Source organism: Leucoraja erinacea, chromosome 3 (genome assembly GCF_028641065.1).
Source record: "Leucoraja erinacea ecotype New England chromosome 3, Leri_hhj_1, whole genome shotgun sequence".
NCBI classification, from domain to species: Eukaryota; Metazoa; Chordata; class Chondrichthyes; order Rajiformes; family Rajidae; genus Leucoraja; species Leucoraja erinaceus.
Window position 1 is genome coordinate 66,810,445 of NC_073379.1, and position 18,329 is coordinate 66,828,773.

Here is an 18,329-nt window from a genome sequence, read left to right on the forward strand (position 1 = left end):
AATTATGTAGAATTTGTTTGGATATTCCCTGGATCACTCTTGCCATGTTTGGAATGTTAATAGAAATGTCATTAATATTTAAAATACAGTACTTGAATTTGTTATAAAATTTTGGAAAAGGTGCAAAGTCTTAATTATTTCCCAGATCAAATATATAATTTGTAAATTAAATACATTATGGGATGCTTATTACTGCTTGGTGTAATTAATTATGCAGCTGCACTTCCAAACAGCAGAATTAGACTTGGTAGCATTGAGGTGTATAGTGTGGGAAATTAGGTTGGGACAATACACTAACTAATGCAACATGATCAGCTGTTTAAAGAATCTGATTAAACATTAATTTTCTTATTAATGTAATGCTAGCGAAGGTCAGCAGCATTTTCTTAATCATTGAAAACTACCTCTGATCACCAATGCATTTACTTGAAGATTCCCATCTCAGTGAGAGAGGTGCTATTGAGACATATCTCCAGTCACTGGTATATGTAACATCCAGATACTCAAGAAGGGTCTCGACACAAATCGTCACTGATCCTTTTTCTCCTGTGAACAACGAGAAACAGTTTGCTTTGATCAACTTTGTCCCGTTCTTACGTAATGCTAAATAATTCTGTGACTTTGCCATGTAATCTACGACATGTGAACCATCAACAAAACATGTGCATTATTCATTAGCGACAGCATGAGCTCTTCAGACAGATACTGTATCAGCTATCTACTTAAACATTCAACAGTTATTGTGTAATTCAGTCGTGGGTTTACTGCTCATCAGAGTCAATGTGTGCCAGGAGTGTAATACAGGAGTGAAACATGGATCTATCTGTCTTGCCAAATAACAATCATCCTGACAAATTTCTGCAGTTAGATGTAAAAGCTCTAAGTATAAGACCTGGTTTAGGCCCAGTTGGTTTCACAGGTCTCTCCGGGGCAGCTTTGAGCAGTCAACAGTGGCACAATCAAGTCTATTCTCAGGTAAGTGTGTTGATCAGCTTTCGATCAGTGCTTGATCTCTTGTGATGAGAAACAATCGTTGTTGTTATCTCTGTACTGTACACTGACAATGACAATTAAAGTTGAATCTGAATCTGAATCATCTACCGGGATGAGGTGGAGCAGCTGACAGTGTGGTGTGAATAAAATAACCTGCTCCTCAACACCTTAAAGACAAAGGAAGTAATAATAAACTTCAGGAAGAACAAAACGGACATGGTACCATTGACTATCAGAGGGGACTGTGTAGAGAGGGTGGCGGATTTCCGCTTCCTGGGAATCCATATTGAGGAGGACCTGACGTGGAGCGTGAACACCACTGCGCTGCTGAAAAAGGTCCAGCAGAGACTGCACTTCCTGAGGGTGCTCAGGAAGAATAACATCACTCAGAGACTGCTGCTGTCCTTTTATCGGTGCTCCATTGAGAGCATACTAACATACTGTGTATGCGTGTGGTACACCAGCTGCACAGCGGCTCAGAGGAAAGCGCTCCAGAGGGCCATTGACAACGCCCAGAGGATTGTCGGCTGCCCTCTCCTTACCTTGGAGTACTTACACAGTTCTCGCTGCACCAAAAAATCCCAGAATATCATAAAGGACATTTCCCACCCCAGACACTCCCTGTTTGAACTGTTGCCGTCAGGCAGACGGTACAGATCTACAAGGACAAGGACAAATAGACTAAAAAACAGTTTTTACCCCACTGCTATAAAAGCACTAAATGTAGCCGCCAAGGAACGCAGGGGCGATACAGACTAAGGGACTGTGGTAACTGTGGAATCGACAGAAGGATGGAGGGTTGGGTGTGTATGCGTGCTTTGTCCGTGATATTTATTTAGTTGTTTATCTTTAATATTTTACCTTGTATGTATCATTAGCTTTTAGAAATGTTTGAATGCTGCACTGACTGGCTGACATTTTAAATTTCGTTGTACATGGTTCATGTTACAATGACAATAAAGAAACTATTCTATTCTATTCTATCTGAATTATGAGTCATCCTCGAATTTGTCTAATATTCTTTAACAATATAGTTAAAAGAATTGAATTAAATTATAAGAACAGGCCCAGTCAAAATGAGTGGGTAAATGGCCTAATCAGTACAATAAGGCCTAATCAGTAGAGCAGCACGGTGGCGCGGCGGTAGAGTTGCTGCCTTACAGTGCCAGAGACCCGGGTTTAATCCTGACGATGTGTGCTTGTCTGTACAGAGTTTGTATGTTCTCCCCATGACCTGCGTGGGTTTTATCCGAGATCTTCGGTTTCCTCCCACACGTACAGGTCTGTAGGTTAATTGGCTTGGTATAAATAATTATCTGACGTGAGTCTGTTAAATTTCCAATATCAACTATACGTTTCTGACTGTTATTGAAAGAGAATCATTAATTGCACCAAATTGATGACATAATCGATGGGTATTAATGATCACAAATTGATAATGTTATTAATATCACTGTTACTGCACATGTCTTCCAGAATAAGAACCAAAAGCCACAGGGGAAGATCAGCACGCAGCAGAATGATGATTTCCCTGTTCTCATTGATAAAGTAATCAGCCAACATAGCACTCCCCTCACCCTGAAGTCCACCATTAAGACAAATCCCCTGTACGCAGACTGTAGAGCGGTCGAAGGCTGGCAACAGAACAAGACTCATCCCTCATGGACAATTCAGGACTACGACAGACAGTCGATGCAAACAAATTTAGCAATTCATCTTAGCAAGGTGATATGTCGCAGAGCCTAACATGATGAATAGACACTAATATTTTAACTTCCATTGCACTTATATCAAATGTCACAATGTAATTTAGACACGAAAGATGATTGAGAATTCTTAGAGCAGTGGAGGTTTGGAATTATTGCATGATCAAAAGCAAACACTTCAAACTAAAAAAAAGGATAGCAAAATGGTAAAACATCCAGAAAAAAATATTTCAGAGTGTGTGACAAAAGGCTGATAACAATACAAGTGAGGGGAACACAAGAGATAGACAGAGAAGTGAATGCTTGGAGGAATCCAGAACTGAGTGAGCATGATGCCATGTGGAGGAGGAAAGTGAAAGATGGACTTGAAAGAGGGAAGATAGCAAGATAAGGGTATTGGAATCATGGAGCAGGAATATAACACATGAACGTAATATATGAGATAGGGCAGGAGCTGGCTATTTTCACCTGCCCTCCCATCTAATCATGTATGCCTATCCTTAAATGCAACCACAACTAATCTGATATTAGCATCAGGCTGACTTTCCTGCCAGGTTACTCATAATCATTAACTTTCTCAATTTTCTCTGCTTTAACTTTGAATACTCTGACTGCATTTCTACAGCTTTTTGGGATAGAGAAATCCAGAAGTCAACTTCCGTTGAGATGAAGAAATTCCCCCTCATCTCCATTTTAAAATGGATGCCCCGTTTATTCTGAAACTGTAATTAAGTTTGTGGATTACACTAAAATAGGTGTTATCATTGATAGTGAGGATGGTTGTCAAGGATTACAGTGGAATTTTGATCAACAGGGCAAGGGGGCTTGAGAATGGCTAATGGAGTTTAATTCACATAAGTGCGAGGTGTTGCATTGTGGGAAGTCTATCAGGTGTGGACCTCCACAGTGAATGCTAGGGTCCTGGGGAATGTTGTAGAGCAGTTGGATCTAGGAGTATAAATATATGGTTCCCTGAAAGTGGTGTCACAAGCAGATAGGATGGTGTAAAGGCTTTTGGCATGCTTGCCTTCATCAGCTGGGGAATTAAGTATAGAAAAAGGGACACAGAGTGTTGCAGTAACTCAGCGGGTCAGGCAGCATCACTGGAGACCATAGGGAGGTGACATTTCAAATCAGGGGCCTTCTTCATACTGATCAGGCTTCTCGGCCTGAATCTGTTGAGTTACTGCCTGAGATGCTGTTGAGTTACTCCAGCACTTTGTGTTTTTTCTTTGTAACCAGCATCTGCGGTTCGATGTTTCTATAATTGAGTATATAAGTTGGGACAAGATGAACAAGATGTTGGTGAGACAGAATTTAACATTTTGTATTCACTTCTGGTCACCTGCTATAGGAAAGGTGCCGCTAATTTGGAAAAATTGCAGAAAAGATCGATGAGGACATTGCCAGGATTTGAGGGCCTAAACGAGAGGGAGAGGTTGGACAAGCTAAGAATTTATTCCTTGCAGCACAAGAGGATGAGGGATAATTTTATAGAGGTATATATAATCATGAGGTGTGAATGCACTGTCCTTTACCCAGAGTAGGGGAATCAAGAACTAGAGGGCATAGGTTTAAGGAGAGAAAGGAAATATTTAATAGGAACCCTCCTTTTCATACTAAAGATGGTAGCTAAATGGAATGAGCTGCTGAGGAATTAGTTGACAAAATGTATAGGAAAGAACTGCAGATGCTAGTTTGATAGACACAAAATGCTGGAGTAACTTAACGGGGCAGGCAACATGTCTGGATAGAAGGAACAGGTGACGTTTCAGGTCGAGACCCTTCTTCAGACTGAGGTAGGTACAGGAACAATATTTTAAAGATTCTTGGATAAGTACACGAATGGGAAAGGTTTTGAGTGATATGGGCCAAACGTGAGTAAAGGAGATGATGTTAAATGGGACATCTTGGTCGGAATGGACAAGTTGGGACAAAGGGCCTGTTTGCATGCTGTAGGACTATGACCCTTTGACACTGTCGAAACATTTTTTCAACATCTACTACTAAGCCCAATCAGTAACTTTGATGTTTCAATGAGATTGTCTCTCCTTATAAACTCCATTGAGTATAAGCCCAAACTGTTCAATCTTTCTTCAAGAGTAATTATCTACATCTCGAAAAGCAACCGTGTGAAGGTTCTGTGAATTGTTTACAATGCAAATATGGGTGGCACGGTGGCACAGCGGTAGCGTTGATGACTTACAGACCTTGAGACCCGGGTTCGATCCTGACTACGGATGCTGTCTGTCTGGAGTTTGTATGTTCTCCCCGTGACAGTGTAATTTTTCTCCGGGTGCTCCGTAGGTATGGTACAGCTATCACTGCAGCTGTAACAAACATGGATGCCTTAAGGTTTCCTTCCCCATGCTATCTTCATTCTCCAGTCTTTACACCTACTTCCTTTCCAAGGAGACCAGGAGGCAGACTGCTGCTAGGATGGAGTTGGATTTTCCATAAGATGAAGGGGTTGGCACATTTGCACAGCAGTAAAGTTGCTGCCGTACAGAACAAGAGATCCTCAGAGGGCGGTGGAGGCAGGTTCTTTGCCCCAGAGGGCGGTTGAGCCAGGTACTCTGGATGCTTTCAAGAGAGAGCTAGATAGGGCTCTTAAAGATAGTGGAGTCAGGGGATTATGGGGAGAAGGCAGGAACGGGGTACTGATTGGGGATGATCAGCCATGATCACATTGAATGGAGGTGCTGGCTCGAAGGGCCAAATGGCCTACTCCTGCACCTCTTGTCTATTGTTTATTGTCTATTATCCGAGTTTGATCCTGAGTACGGATAGTGTCTGTACAGAGATTGAGTGTTCTCCCTGTAACAGCGTGGGTATTCTCTGGGTGCTCTAGTTTCCTCCCACACGGTATTTTGGATCCGTCTTCACTAAGGAGGGCACAAACAATCTTTCTGATACAGTAGTGGCCAGAGGATCTGGGGTGGAGGAACTGAAGGAAATCCACATTAGGCAGGAAATTATGCTGGGTAGACTGATGGGACTGAAGGCTGATAAATCCCCAGGGCATGGTGGTCTGCATCCCAGGGTACTTAAGAAAGTGGCTCTAGAAATCATGGATGCATTGGTGATAATTTTCCAATGTTCTATACTCAGAATCAGTTCCTGTGGATTGGAGGGTAGCTAATGTTATCCCACTTTTTAAGAAAGGCGGGAGAGAGAAAACAGGGAATTATAGACCAGTTAACCTGATGTCAGTGGTGGGGAAGATGCTGGAGTTAATTATAAAAGATGAGATAACCGAGCATTTGGATAGCAGTAACAGGATCGGTCCGAGTCAGCATGGATTTATGAAAGGGAAATCATGCTTGACTAATCTTCTGGAATTATTTGAGGATGTAACTAGGAAAATGGACAAGAGTCAGTGGATGTAATGTGCCTGGACTTTCTGAAAGCATTTGATAAGGTTCCACATAGGAGATTAGTGGGCAAAATTAGGGCACATCGTATTTGGGGTAGAGTGCTGATGGATAGAGAAGTGGTTGTCAGACAGGAAACAAAAAGTAGGGATTAACGGGTCCCTTTCAGAATGGCAGGCAGTGACTAGTGGGGTACTGCAAGGCTTGGTGCTGGGACCACAGCTATTTACAATATACATCAATGATTTGGATGAAGGGATTCAAAGTAACATTAGCAAATTTGCAGATGACACAAAGCTGGGTGGCAGTGTGAACTGTGAGGAGGATGCTATGAGAATGCAGGGTGACTTGGACAGGTTGAGGGAGTGGGCAGATGCATGGCAGATGAAGTTTAATGCGGATAAATGTGAGGTTATCCGCTTTGGTAGCAGAAACAGAAAGGCAGATTACTAAATGGCTTCAAGTTTGGAAAGGGGAAGTACAATGGGATCTGGGGGTCCTTGTTCATCAGTCTATGAAAGTAAGCATGCCAGTACAGCAGGCAGTGAAGAAAGCAAATAGCATGTTGGCCTTTATAACAAGAGGAGTCGAGTATAGGAGCAAAGAGGTCCTTCTGCAGTTGTATAGGGCCCTAGTGAGACCACACCTGGAGTATTGTGTGCAGTTTTGGTCCCCGAATTTGATGAAGGACATTCTTGCTATTGAGGGAGTACAGCGTAGGTTTACAAGGTGAATTCCCGGGATGGCGGGATTGTCATATGCTGAGAGAATGGAGCAGCTGGGCTTTGTATACTCTGGAGTTTAGATGGATGAGAGGGGTTCTTATTGAAACATATAAGATTGTTAAGGGTTTGGACACGCTCGAGGCAGGAAACATGTTCCCGATGTTGGGGGAGTCCAGAACCAGGGGCCACAGTTTAAGAATAAGGAGTGAGCCATTTAGAACGGACGAGGAAGCACTTTTTCACACAGAAGGTTGTGAGTCTGTGGAATTCTCTGCCTCAGGGGGCGGTGGAAGCCAGTTCTCTGGGTACCTTCAAGAGAGAGCTAGATAGGGCTCTTATAGATAGCGGAGTCAGGGGATATGGGGAGAAGGCAGGAACGGGGTACTGATTGGGGATGATCAGCCATGATCACATTGAATGGAGGTGCTGGCTCGAAGGGCCAAATGGCCTACTCCTGCACCTCTTGTCTATTGTTTATTGTCTATTATCCGAGTTTGATCCTGAGTACGGATAGTGTCTGTACAGAGATTGAGTGTTCTCCCTATAACAGTGTGGGTATTCTCTGGGTGCTCTGGTTTCCTCCCACACTCCAAAGCCATACAGGTTTGTAGGTTAATTGGCTTTGGTGAAAACTGCAAATTATAAATTGTAAATACGGTCATAAGTGATAGGAGCAGAATTAGGCCATTCAGCCCATCAAGTCTACTCTGCCATTCAATCATGGTTGATCTATTTCTCCCTCCTAACTCCATTCTCCTGCCTTCTCCACATAACCCCTGAACCCCTGTTGCCAGTGTACAGGATAGTGCGAGTGCACGGGTGTGATTGCTGGTCAGTGTAGACTTGGTGGGTGAAGAGCCTGTTTCCGTGCTATATCTCTCAAGTCTAAAGTCATAAAATAATTTCCCTCCCCTTCCCTCTCTCCCACATCCTCCTTTGTATGGGCATTTCTTTCAAATACATTTTACAATAATAGCCTCCCATATTCTGGGATCCAGACCATTATCTCGCTGTGTATATCTGAACTGATTAAACTCTAGAAGTTGAAAAAGTGGAAGCTATAAACAAGAAGAGCCTCACATCTTATTCTAACCATTTGGGGATTTCTGAGCAGTTGATGTTTTGTTTGTAAGGATATAAAATGAAGGGAAGAATTGATGTGTTAGGTAGTCAAAAGCTTTTCTCAGGGTAGAAATGTCAAAAAGAACATAGAAACATAGAAAATAGGTGCAGGAGTAGGCCCTTCAAGCCTGCACCACCATTCAATATGATCATGGCTGATCATCCAACTCAGCATCCTGTACCTGCATTCTCTCCATACCCCCTGATCCCTTTAGCCCCAAGGGCCAAATCTAACTCCTTCTTAAATATAGCCAATGAACTGGCCTCAACTAGTTTCTGTGGCAGAGAATTCCACAGATTCACAACCCTCTGTGAAACATTTTTTTCTCATCTTGGTCCTAAAAGACTTCCCCCTTATCCTTAAACTGTGACCCCTTGGTCTGGACTTCCACAACATCGGGAACAATCTTCCTGATATAGCCTGTGAAACCCATTAAGAATTTTGTACGTTTCTATAAGATCCCCCCTCAAAGGAGGCTATCCAGTCTTTCTTCATATGAAAGTCCTGCCATCCCAGGAATCAGTCTGATGAACCTTCTCTGTACTCCCTCTATGGCAAGAATGCCTTTCCTCAGATTAGGAGACCAAAACCGTCTGCAATACTCTAGGTGTGGTCTCACCAAATCCCCGTACAACTGCAGTAGAACATCCCTGCTCCTATACTCAAATCATTATGCTATGAATGCTAACATACCATTCACTTTCTTCACTGCCTGCTACATCTGCATGCCTACTTTCAATGACTGGTGTACCATGACACCCAGGTCTCGTTGCATCGCCCCTTTTCCTAATCGGCCACCATTCATATAATAGTCTATTTTCCTGATTTTGCCACCAAAGTGGATAACCTCACATGTATCCACATTATACTGCATCCTCCATGCATTTGCCCACTAACCCAGCCTATCCAAGTCACCCTGCAGTCTCCCAGCATCCTCCTCACAGCTAACACTGTCCCCCAGCTTCGTGTCATCCGCAAACGTGGAGATGTTGCATTCAATTCCTTCATCCAAATCATTAATATATATTGTAAATAGCTGGGGTCCCAGTGTTGAGCCTTGCCCCCACTAGTCATTGCTTGCCATTCTGAAAATAACCCGTTTACTCCTACTCCTAATGTCTGCCAGGCAGTTCTCTATCCACATCAATACTGAACCCCCAATACCGTGTGCTTTAAGTTTGCATACTAATCGCTTATGTGGGACCTTGTCAAAAGCCTTCTGAAAGTCCAGATATAACACATCCACTGGTTCTCCCTTATCCACTCTACTAGTTACATCCTCGAAAAATTCTATAAGATTTGTCAGACATGATTTACCTTTCATAAATCATGCTGATTTTGTCCAATGATTTCACCACTTTCCAAATGTGCTGCTATCCCATCTTTAATAACTGCCTCTAGCATTTTCTCCACTACCGATGTTAGACTAATTTCCCGTTTTCTCTCCCCCTCCCTTTTTAAAAAGTGTAGTTACATTAGCTACCCTCCAATCCTCAGGAAGTACTCCAGAATCTAAAGAGTTTTGAAAAATTATCACTAAAGCATCCACTATTTCTGGGGCTACTTCCTTAAGCACTCTGGGATGCAGCCTATCTGGCCCTGGGGATTTATCGGCCTTTAATCCATTCACTTTACCTAACACCACTTCCTGACTAACCTGGATTTCACTCAGCTCCTCCATTTCATTTGACCCCCGGCCCCTGCTATTTCCGGCAAATTATTTATGTCTTCCTTAGACAGTAGTTATTCAATTGGTCTGCCATGTCCTTGTTCCCCATGATCAATTCACCTGTTTCTGACTGCAAAGGACCCACATTTGTTTTAACTAATCTTTTTCTCTTCACATATCTATAAAAGCTTTTGCAGTCAGTTTTTATGTTCCCTGCCAGTTTTCTTTCTTAATCTATATTCCCTTTCTGAATTAAGCCCTTTGTCCTCCTCTGCTGGACTCTGATTTTTTTCCCAGTCCTCTGGCTGCTTTTTCTGGCTAATTTGTATGCTTCATCTTTTGTTTTGATACTATCCTTGATTTCCCTTGTTATCCACGGATGCACTACCTTCCCTGATTTATTCTTTTGCCAAACTGGGATGAACAATTGTTGTAGTTCATCCATGCGGTCTTTAAATGCCTTCCATTGCATATCCACCATCAACCCTTTAAAAATCAATTGCCAGTCTATCTTGGCCAATTCACGTCTCATACCCTCAAAGTTACTTTTCTTTAAGTTCAGAACTCTTGTTTCTGAATTAACTATGTCACTCTCCATCCTAATGAACTCAACCATATTATGGTTACTCTTGCCCAAGGGGCCACGCACAACAAGACTGCTAACTAACCCTTCCTCATTACTCAATACCCAGTGTAGAATAGCCTGCTCTCTCGTTGGTTCCTCTACATGTTGGTTTAGAAAACTATCCCACATACATTCCAAGAAATCCTCTTCCTCAGCACCCCTGCCAATTGAATTCACCCAATCTATATGTAGATTGAAGTCACCCATTATAACTGTTTTACCTTTGTTGCACGCATTTCTAATATCTTGTTTGATGCCATCCTCAACTCCACTACTACTGTTAGTTGGCCTGTACACAACTCCCACTAGTGTTTTCTGCCCCTTAGTGTTTCGCATCTCTACCCATATCGATTCCACATCCTCCAAACTACTGTCCTTCCTTTCTATTGCGTTAATCTCCTCTCTAACCAGCAACGCTACCCCACCTCCTTTTCCTTTCTGTCTATCCCTCCTGAATAATGAATATCCCTGGATATTCAGCTCCCAGCCTTGGTCACCCTGGAGCCATGTCTCTGTGATCCCAACTGTAACATATTAATTAATAACTATCTGCACATTCAACTCATCCACCTTATTGCGAATGTTCCTTGCATTGAGACTCAAAGCCTTCAGGCTTGTTTTTACAACACTCTTACCCCTTATACAATTATGTTGAAAAGTGGCCCTTTTTGATTTTTGCCCTGGATTTGTCTGCCTGCCACTTTTACTTTTCACCTTGCTACCTATTGCTTCTACCCTCGTTTTACACCCCTCTGTCTCTCTGCTCATGCTCCCATCCCCCTGCCACATTAGTTTAAATCCTCCCCGACACCACTAGCAAACACTCCCCCAAGGACATTGGTTCCATTCCAGCCCAGGTGCAGACTGTCCTGTTTGTACTGGTCCCACCTTCCCCAGAACTAGTTCCAATGCCCAAAAAATTTGAATCCCTCCCCCTTGCACCATTTTTCAAGCCGTATATTCATCTGAAATATCTACCTATTTCTACTCTGACTAGCACATGGCACTGGTAGTAATCCAGAGATTATTACCTTTGAGGTCCTACTTTTAAGTTTATCCCCAAGCTCCCTAAATTCACCTTGTAGGACCTCATCCCGTTTTTTACCTATATCGTTGGTGCCAATGTGCACCACAACAACTGGCAGTTCACCCTCCCCCTCCAGAATGTTCTGACATCCCTGACCCTTGCACCAGGGAGGCAACATACCATCCTGGAGTCTCGTTTGCGGCCACAGAAATGCCTATCTATTCCCCTTACAATTGAATCCCCTATTACTATATCCCTTCCACTCTTTTTCCTCCCCTCCTGTGCTGCAGAGCCACCCATGGTGCCCTGAACTTGGCTGCTGCTGCATTCCCCTGATGAGCCATCTCCCCCAACAGTATCCAAAATTGTATATCTGTTTAGGAGGGAGATGGCCGCAGGGGACTCCTGCACTACCTGCCTACTGCTACGCTGGCTAGTGGCCACCCATTCCCTTTCTGTCCACTTAACTTTTACCTGCGGTGTGACCAACTCATTGTACGTGCTATCACAACTTTCTCAGCATTGTGGATGCTCCAGTATGAATCAAAGCGCAGCTCCAAACGTTCAATGCAGTCTGCCAGGAGCTGCACCTGGCCACACTTCCTGCACACGTAATCACCAGGGACACCAAAAATATCCCTGATCTCCCACATGTTGCAGGATGAGCAATGGACGGGGCTGATCTCAACTGACATGGCTTACCCCCAAATTAAATCAACTCACTCCCACTATAAAAATCTTAATCCTTTAAACTGCACCTTTACTAAAAAGCACTGTACCCTTAACTCACTGAACCCTTAACTAAAAAGTACAAACAGAAAGCAGAAATACAAACCTGGGGTTACTGCCAATCAGCTGCTTCCTCTAGTCCGCTTCCACCAATCAACGGCTTCCTCTAGACCACTTATTTTGAAGTGTGATGGAAGGTTGCAGAGTGGGCAACTCTGCACCAGCCGTCCAAACCGCTCCTGGGCCTCTGTGGAACAAAGCCCCGCGCTCGATTTTTAAAGTTATAGGTTATACTATAGGTTGAAGATAAAAAGTTAAAAGGATATGTGCAATGCAAGTATTTTACACAGAGAGGGATGGTATGTGCTGCCGGGAGAAGTGGTTGAAATAGTTACTGTATGATAACAACATTTAAGAGACTTTGAGACAGATATATGAACAGGCGAGTATGAGGGGAGTATGAACCTTGGGCAGGCAGAGTGGTTACATCAACATCATTGTTGCCACAGTTACAGTTGATGATGGGCCTGTGTCTATCGTGTACTGTTCTATGTTTGATAGTCTAAAGGATAGTTTGGAATCCTCACAGCGAGTGTTTTTCATAGCATGTCCAGTTCTTGTCCTAATTACTGTTCTTTTGGCATTCTTTAATAGAAATAAACTGTCAGAATTTGCCAGAGCCATTGTTCAATCTTGTGTCAGTGTTCCCATCTGTAATTACTGGACCTGAGTATTATATCTAGACAATCATAGAAACAGTGCAGCTCAGACAAGTTTAAGAAAACAATGAGTTTATGAACCAATATTTTTCATTATACATGACTTTTGTACTGTGTGCAACTTTTGCAGATGTGTATTCCCAGGAAAACATATGGTTGAAGTTACATTGGGTGTTTAAGAGAAATCCTGCATATATCTAATCTCTTAATGCAACAAACTATCTTTGTGCATTTAACCCTTACATTGTGGGATGATGTGACAATTATTTCAGAAGGCCCTTAACCTACCAACAAAGGTTATACATCGTTTCATGCCCAAACAGATTTTGTACTTCATTGCCCTGATGCATTTTTTCATGAACATCAGAAAAGATTTTTAGATGTGAAGTAAATTAGGATTAGAGGTATCAGGATAAATACTACATTTCCATTCTCAGGAAATGTCACTGTGGCCACTGCGATAGACTAGTGCTGAATCTCAGTAAGGATCATTAGTAATTGTTTCAATTTATTTTTCATTTAGGAGGATCCAAATGACCTGAAGTTTTGGTTGGATGACATTTATACACCAGGATTTGATTCTTTACTGAGAAAAAAAGAAACTGAGCTCAAAAGAGCCAAATGTTGTAAATTAATATCTGTGGTAGTTTTGGTAACTTGCACTTTAGTCACTGTAATTACTGTATTAATAGTTGTTGTTTGATACTAAATTAGTTAGTTAATGAACATTTATATAAACTATTGTCATAATCATGTTCATGTACTTCAGATTCACAAATTAATACAGCACTGGGCGCATTTGACCTGGGCCACTTCAATGAGAGTCCAATTCATCTCAATCCCCTGCTCTTTCCCACTAGCCCTGAAACCTCACTCCTTTTTCCAGCATCATTCCAGATGGTTCATTCAGATTGCAATGCCTGCCAGTTAGTGAGGATTGCTGGTTACTTTAAATGTGTCTTCTATTGTCACTAACTTCCCTTTCACTTTTTCACCCTCTGTACCATTCCCACCAATACAAAATATTTTCTGATGGCTTTATATCATATCTTAAACATAAATTGTATTATTTCATACATCTTAAGGGATTGATATGCATGTATTGTGTATACACATATGCACAGTTTGGTTGGAGACTGTGGAATAAAAAAAGATGGACATATTTTAGCAGTTTTCTATGCCGGTTAGTATACATCATTTTCCTGGCACTGCGTAGCCAGAAAAAGAGCACACAATTAAAGACAAAACTGTGAAGAATGGCTCTTGTGTGAATTAAATCAAACAGACTCCAGTCATGTCAGAGGGCCACTGCGGGGGTTGGCAGACACACTTGCATGTTGAGGAACCAGGTGCTTTGTTCAGCATGACAACTATCAGCCGTGAGTGAGTACTGGCATTTGTGGGCCAGGGAACAACCACAGGTCAAATCCTGCACCAAAAGGAAAACAAGTATGACTTGAGAGACTCCTTAATGAGTACTGTGAACAAGGCAGACACAATTCGTGCAGTGAAGATGTGTAGGATGGAACTGCAGATGCTGATTTACACCGAAGATAGACACAAAATGCTGGAGTTACTCAGTGGGCCAGGCAGCATTTCTGGAGAAAAGAAACCCCACACGTTAACACTATCTTACACACACACACACACACTAGAGAAAATTTATAATTTTACCAAAGCCAATGAACCTACAAACCTGCACATCTTTGGAATGTGGAAGGAAACTGGAGCACCTAGAAAAAGTGCCGAGGGCCTCCAGTGTGAATCTCCGCCCAGCGCGGCCTGTGGACTTCGGGAGCCGCAGACTCCGGTAGGAAGTGGCCGATTCGGGTGTCCAAGCCGTTGAGGTGGTTCTCCCGTTCCGACGTCGGAGTTCCACCATCCTGGCAAGAGGGCCTGAACATCGGGCCGCCCGTAGCGGCAACTGCGAGGTGTTCGAGAGGCCCGCGACCACAGGTGAGCAACAGAGGACAACAGAGGAGGATGACTGAATTTTGGAGCCTACCCTCACAGTGGGAAACTTTGATTCTGCTGTGTGGGGATGTCTGTGTTAAAGACTATCGTGTTCTGTGCTCTTTTTTTATTCGTATGGCTGTATGGCGACCAGACATTTCACTGTACCAATTGGTACATGTGACAAATAAATGTATCTTGTATCTTGTAAAACCCACGCAGATGATGGGGAGAACGTAAAACTCCGTACAGACAGCACCCATGGTCAGGATTGAACCAGGGTCCGTGTCACTGTTAGGCAATAACTCTACCACTGTGCCACTGTTCCGCTCTATTATTACAGATTATATTGTCCATATTAATATCATGACTAATGCAAAATCACACGGTTTTTACAGTAAGTTCTATATTTTTGATAAATCAAGTTGTGAAAAAGTTAAATAAATTAAGACAAAGCTGAATTCTTCTGAAAACCAAGCTAAACCAATGAAAATATTCAACCACTTGATAACACAGTCCGGAGTCGCCTTCCAGAGGGAAGTGATTCAAAGTGTTTGTGGCCAGGGTGAGAGGGGTCAGAGATGATCTTGCCCACTCGCTTCCTGGCCCTTGCAGTGTACAGTTCATCAACGGAGTGAAGGTTGCAGCCAATAACCTTCTCTGTTGATCGGACGATTCGCTGCAGCCTCCAGGTGTCGTGCTTGGTGGCTGAGTCAAACCAGACCATGATGGAGAAGGTGAAAACAGACTCTACGATGGCCGTGTAGAATTGGACCATCATTGCCTGTGGCAGATTGTGCTTCCTCAGCTGGCGTAGGAAATACATCCTCTGTTGTGCCTTTTTGACCGTGGAGTCGATGGTAGCCCCCCACTTAAGGCCCTTGGAGATGATGGTTCCCAGGAACTTAAAATACTCCAGAGATGTGACTGTGATGTTGTTGATGGTGAGTGGGGTGAGGGCAGGGGGAGCTCTCCTAAAGTCTACAATCAATTCCATTAGTCTTAAGAGCATTGAGCTCCAGGTTGTTGCGATGGCACCAGGACGCCAGCTGTGACACTTCCTGTCTGTAGGCAGATTCCTCCCCATCCTGGATCACTCCAATCAGGGTAGTGTCGTCCGCAAACTTGAGAAGCTTGTCAGAGGTGTCTGTGGAGGTGCAGTCATTCGTGTAGAGAGAGTAGAGGAGAGGAGAGAGTACGCAGCCTTGCGGTGCTCCTATGCTGAGTGTTTGCGGGTCCGAGATGTGCTTTCCCAGCCTCACATGCTGCTTCCTGTCTGTCAGGAAGCTGGTGATCCACCGACAGAGGGGTTCAGGCACAGTCAACTCAGAAAGTTTTGAGTGTAGTAGCTCTGGCACAATGGTGTTGAATGCAGAGCTAAAATCAACAAACAGGATCCTCGCATAGGTCCCCTGGCGGTCTAGGTGCTGTAGGATGAAGTGCAGGCCCAGGTTGACTGCATCATCCACAAATCTATTGGCCTGATATGCAAACTACATAGGATATTTTTCAGTTTGGCCAGCACAAGCCTTTCGAGTGTCTTCAGAGGTCAGTGCGACGGGCCTGTAGTCATTAAGACAAGTAATCCTTGCTTTTTTGGGTACAGGGACAATAGTGGAGAATTTGAAGCAGGCAGGGACAGTACATGTTTGCAGGGACTGGTTGAAAATGTCTGTGTAGACTGGTGCCAGCTGTTTGGCACAGAACTTAAGAGTAGAGGGGGAAACATTGTCAGGTCCTGGAGATTTCCGGCTTTTTTGTCTTCTGAAAAGCCTCCCCACCTCATCTATAGGAGACAGAATTTGGAGTGCACATTAGATCACCTAATACCCGAAAGAGATATAAAAGACAATATTGAAGAGCGATATGCTTATGAGTGCATTCCAGAGTTTGATCCAAAATGGACTGTGGAATAAATAGAACACTGTTTTACTGAATTGAGTCACAAACTTTCCTCATGGCAAAAAGTACTTGGAATATCAACACACAAGTTCCCCGGAGACAATCAAAGACACTCAGAAAACCTGGAGAGAGGTTGAGTATCAAGTAAGGAAATTGTCTGTCTTGTTAAAAAGTGAATAAAAGTATTGAGTATGTCAACATGCAACATGTCTGCATAATATATACCATACATTGACGAGTGGTGCAATTAAAGTGAAATAAGCATGATGCGAATGTTCTAGCAATTTTCCACCTCTTTTAGTGTTTCATTGCAGGACTGGCACTAGGTACAGTTAGAACATTATGAATAGATTATAGATATATTCTTCAGTGGATTTACATAATATAAACGTCAAATAAGGTACTTTTCCATAGAAAGCCCATTATAATCCTCAATATGTGCGATGCATTAACTGCAATCATCATTAGAATAATCTTGAGATATAAGATGTATAAATACAAAAGGCATATTTTGCATATTTTTTCAATGAGGACAAACCTCTCTTATCAACATTGTGTGGTATTTCTTGCACGTATGTTTACAATAACATTTGCACAAATTTTGATGTGATCATTGTGAGGCTTTGCTCCCTCCATATATATTGTGTTACAAGCCCATCATTTTTCCATATATTAGGGGAGTTCAATTGGTATTTCCCACACCAAGTTGAAATAAACCAACGCTTCCTCAGAATGCATTTATGCTGCTCTGGAGATCTGGGGCTGCTAAAATTTATGGAACTCCATCTAATGGTAGAATGATGTAGCTGCGGGGCAAACTGTGTGACAAACAATTTTATGATTGAGAGAACCCGACTGAGCTACAGATATACAGTATAATAATGGTGATGCCTAGAATAAGAACAATGGGCTCACATAGAAAATAAAATAAAAATACTATTCAGCTTTCCTTTGGCTTTTCACACTGGCAACTAAGATTATACACATATTTCAAATGAAACAGATTAAACATCAGGGGGATAATCAGACTAGAATGTTTCATTATAAATTTAGAGGTCCATGTTTTTATGGAAACTGCCTTGGGTAAACTTTCCATGCTGTAATTTCCTTTAGCTGATGGTGATTCTGTGCCCGTGCTGTGAGACAGAGTATTTGCAAAATTACAAATGTATAAATATACATAACAAGGATGTAAACATAGGAATTCGTAATGGGAATGATTCCTGGATGATTGCATAATTACACAAATGTTTTGATATACGTGAGCTAGACAATGAAAAACACACCATTTTGTTGGCCTATGCTTTTCCATGGTGAGTGAATGGGAAAGTGGATATTATGCACATCAGTTGTGCAAGCCCAATTCTATCATGCACAATGCCATTGACCGTCACATTGCACAGCATTTTTACAGCAGAACCCAGACACAAAATATGTGTTGTCACACGTCATCTGTTTTACATATATTTCACAGCTCAAACAAAATCTAGGCAAGAGTGCTCCTAATCAATAGAATCCTAATTATATAAGAAGACAGTGCATGAAATAAAAGCAGCAGTCCTCAAGATTTATGCTGAAAAGTCTGTAGTACTGTAGTACTATTCCCTAGGATTTTGCCTTTTCCACTAGCATTGTGTGTTTGAAAGTACCATCCATGATGATACTCCATTGTTTAAAGGATAGACAAAAGATGCAGGTCTTCCCCAGTTTACTGCAGGGTCCAATTCCTCAGGACTGTGTGTTACCCCAGGCGTATATAGTCAGCCATATAGTATATGGTAAGC

At 42.5% G+C, this 18,329-nt stretch overlaps 1 protein-coding gene across 1 annotated transcript; it reads left to right on the forward strand.

Annotated features, from left to right (window-relative positions):
• The first annotated feature begins 200 nt into the window (after positions 1–200).
• Positions 201–14,055, forward strand: LOC129694201 (major intrinsically disordered NOTCH2-binding receptor 1-like). The gene is made up of 3 exons (XM_055630918.1): positions 201–1,016; positions 2,421–2,718; positions 13,217–14,055. The coding sequence occupies exons 1-3, from the start codon at positions 814–816 to the stop codon at positions 13,391–13,393; spliced, it is 678 nt and encodes a 225-aa protein (XP_055486893.1). The 5' UTR covers positions 201–813; the 3' UTR covers positions 13,394–14,055.
• Positions 14,056–18,329: the final 4,274 nt, after the last annotated feature.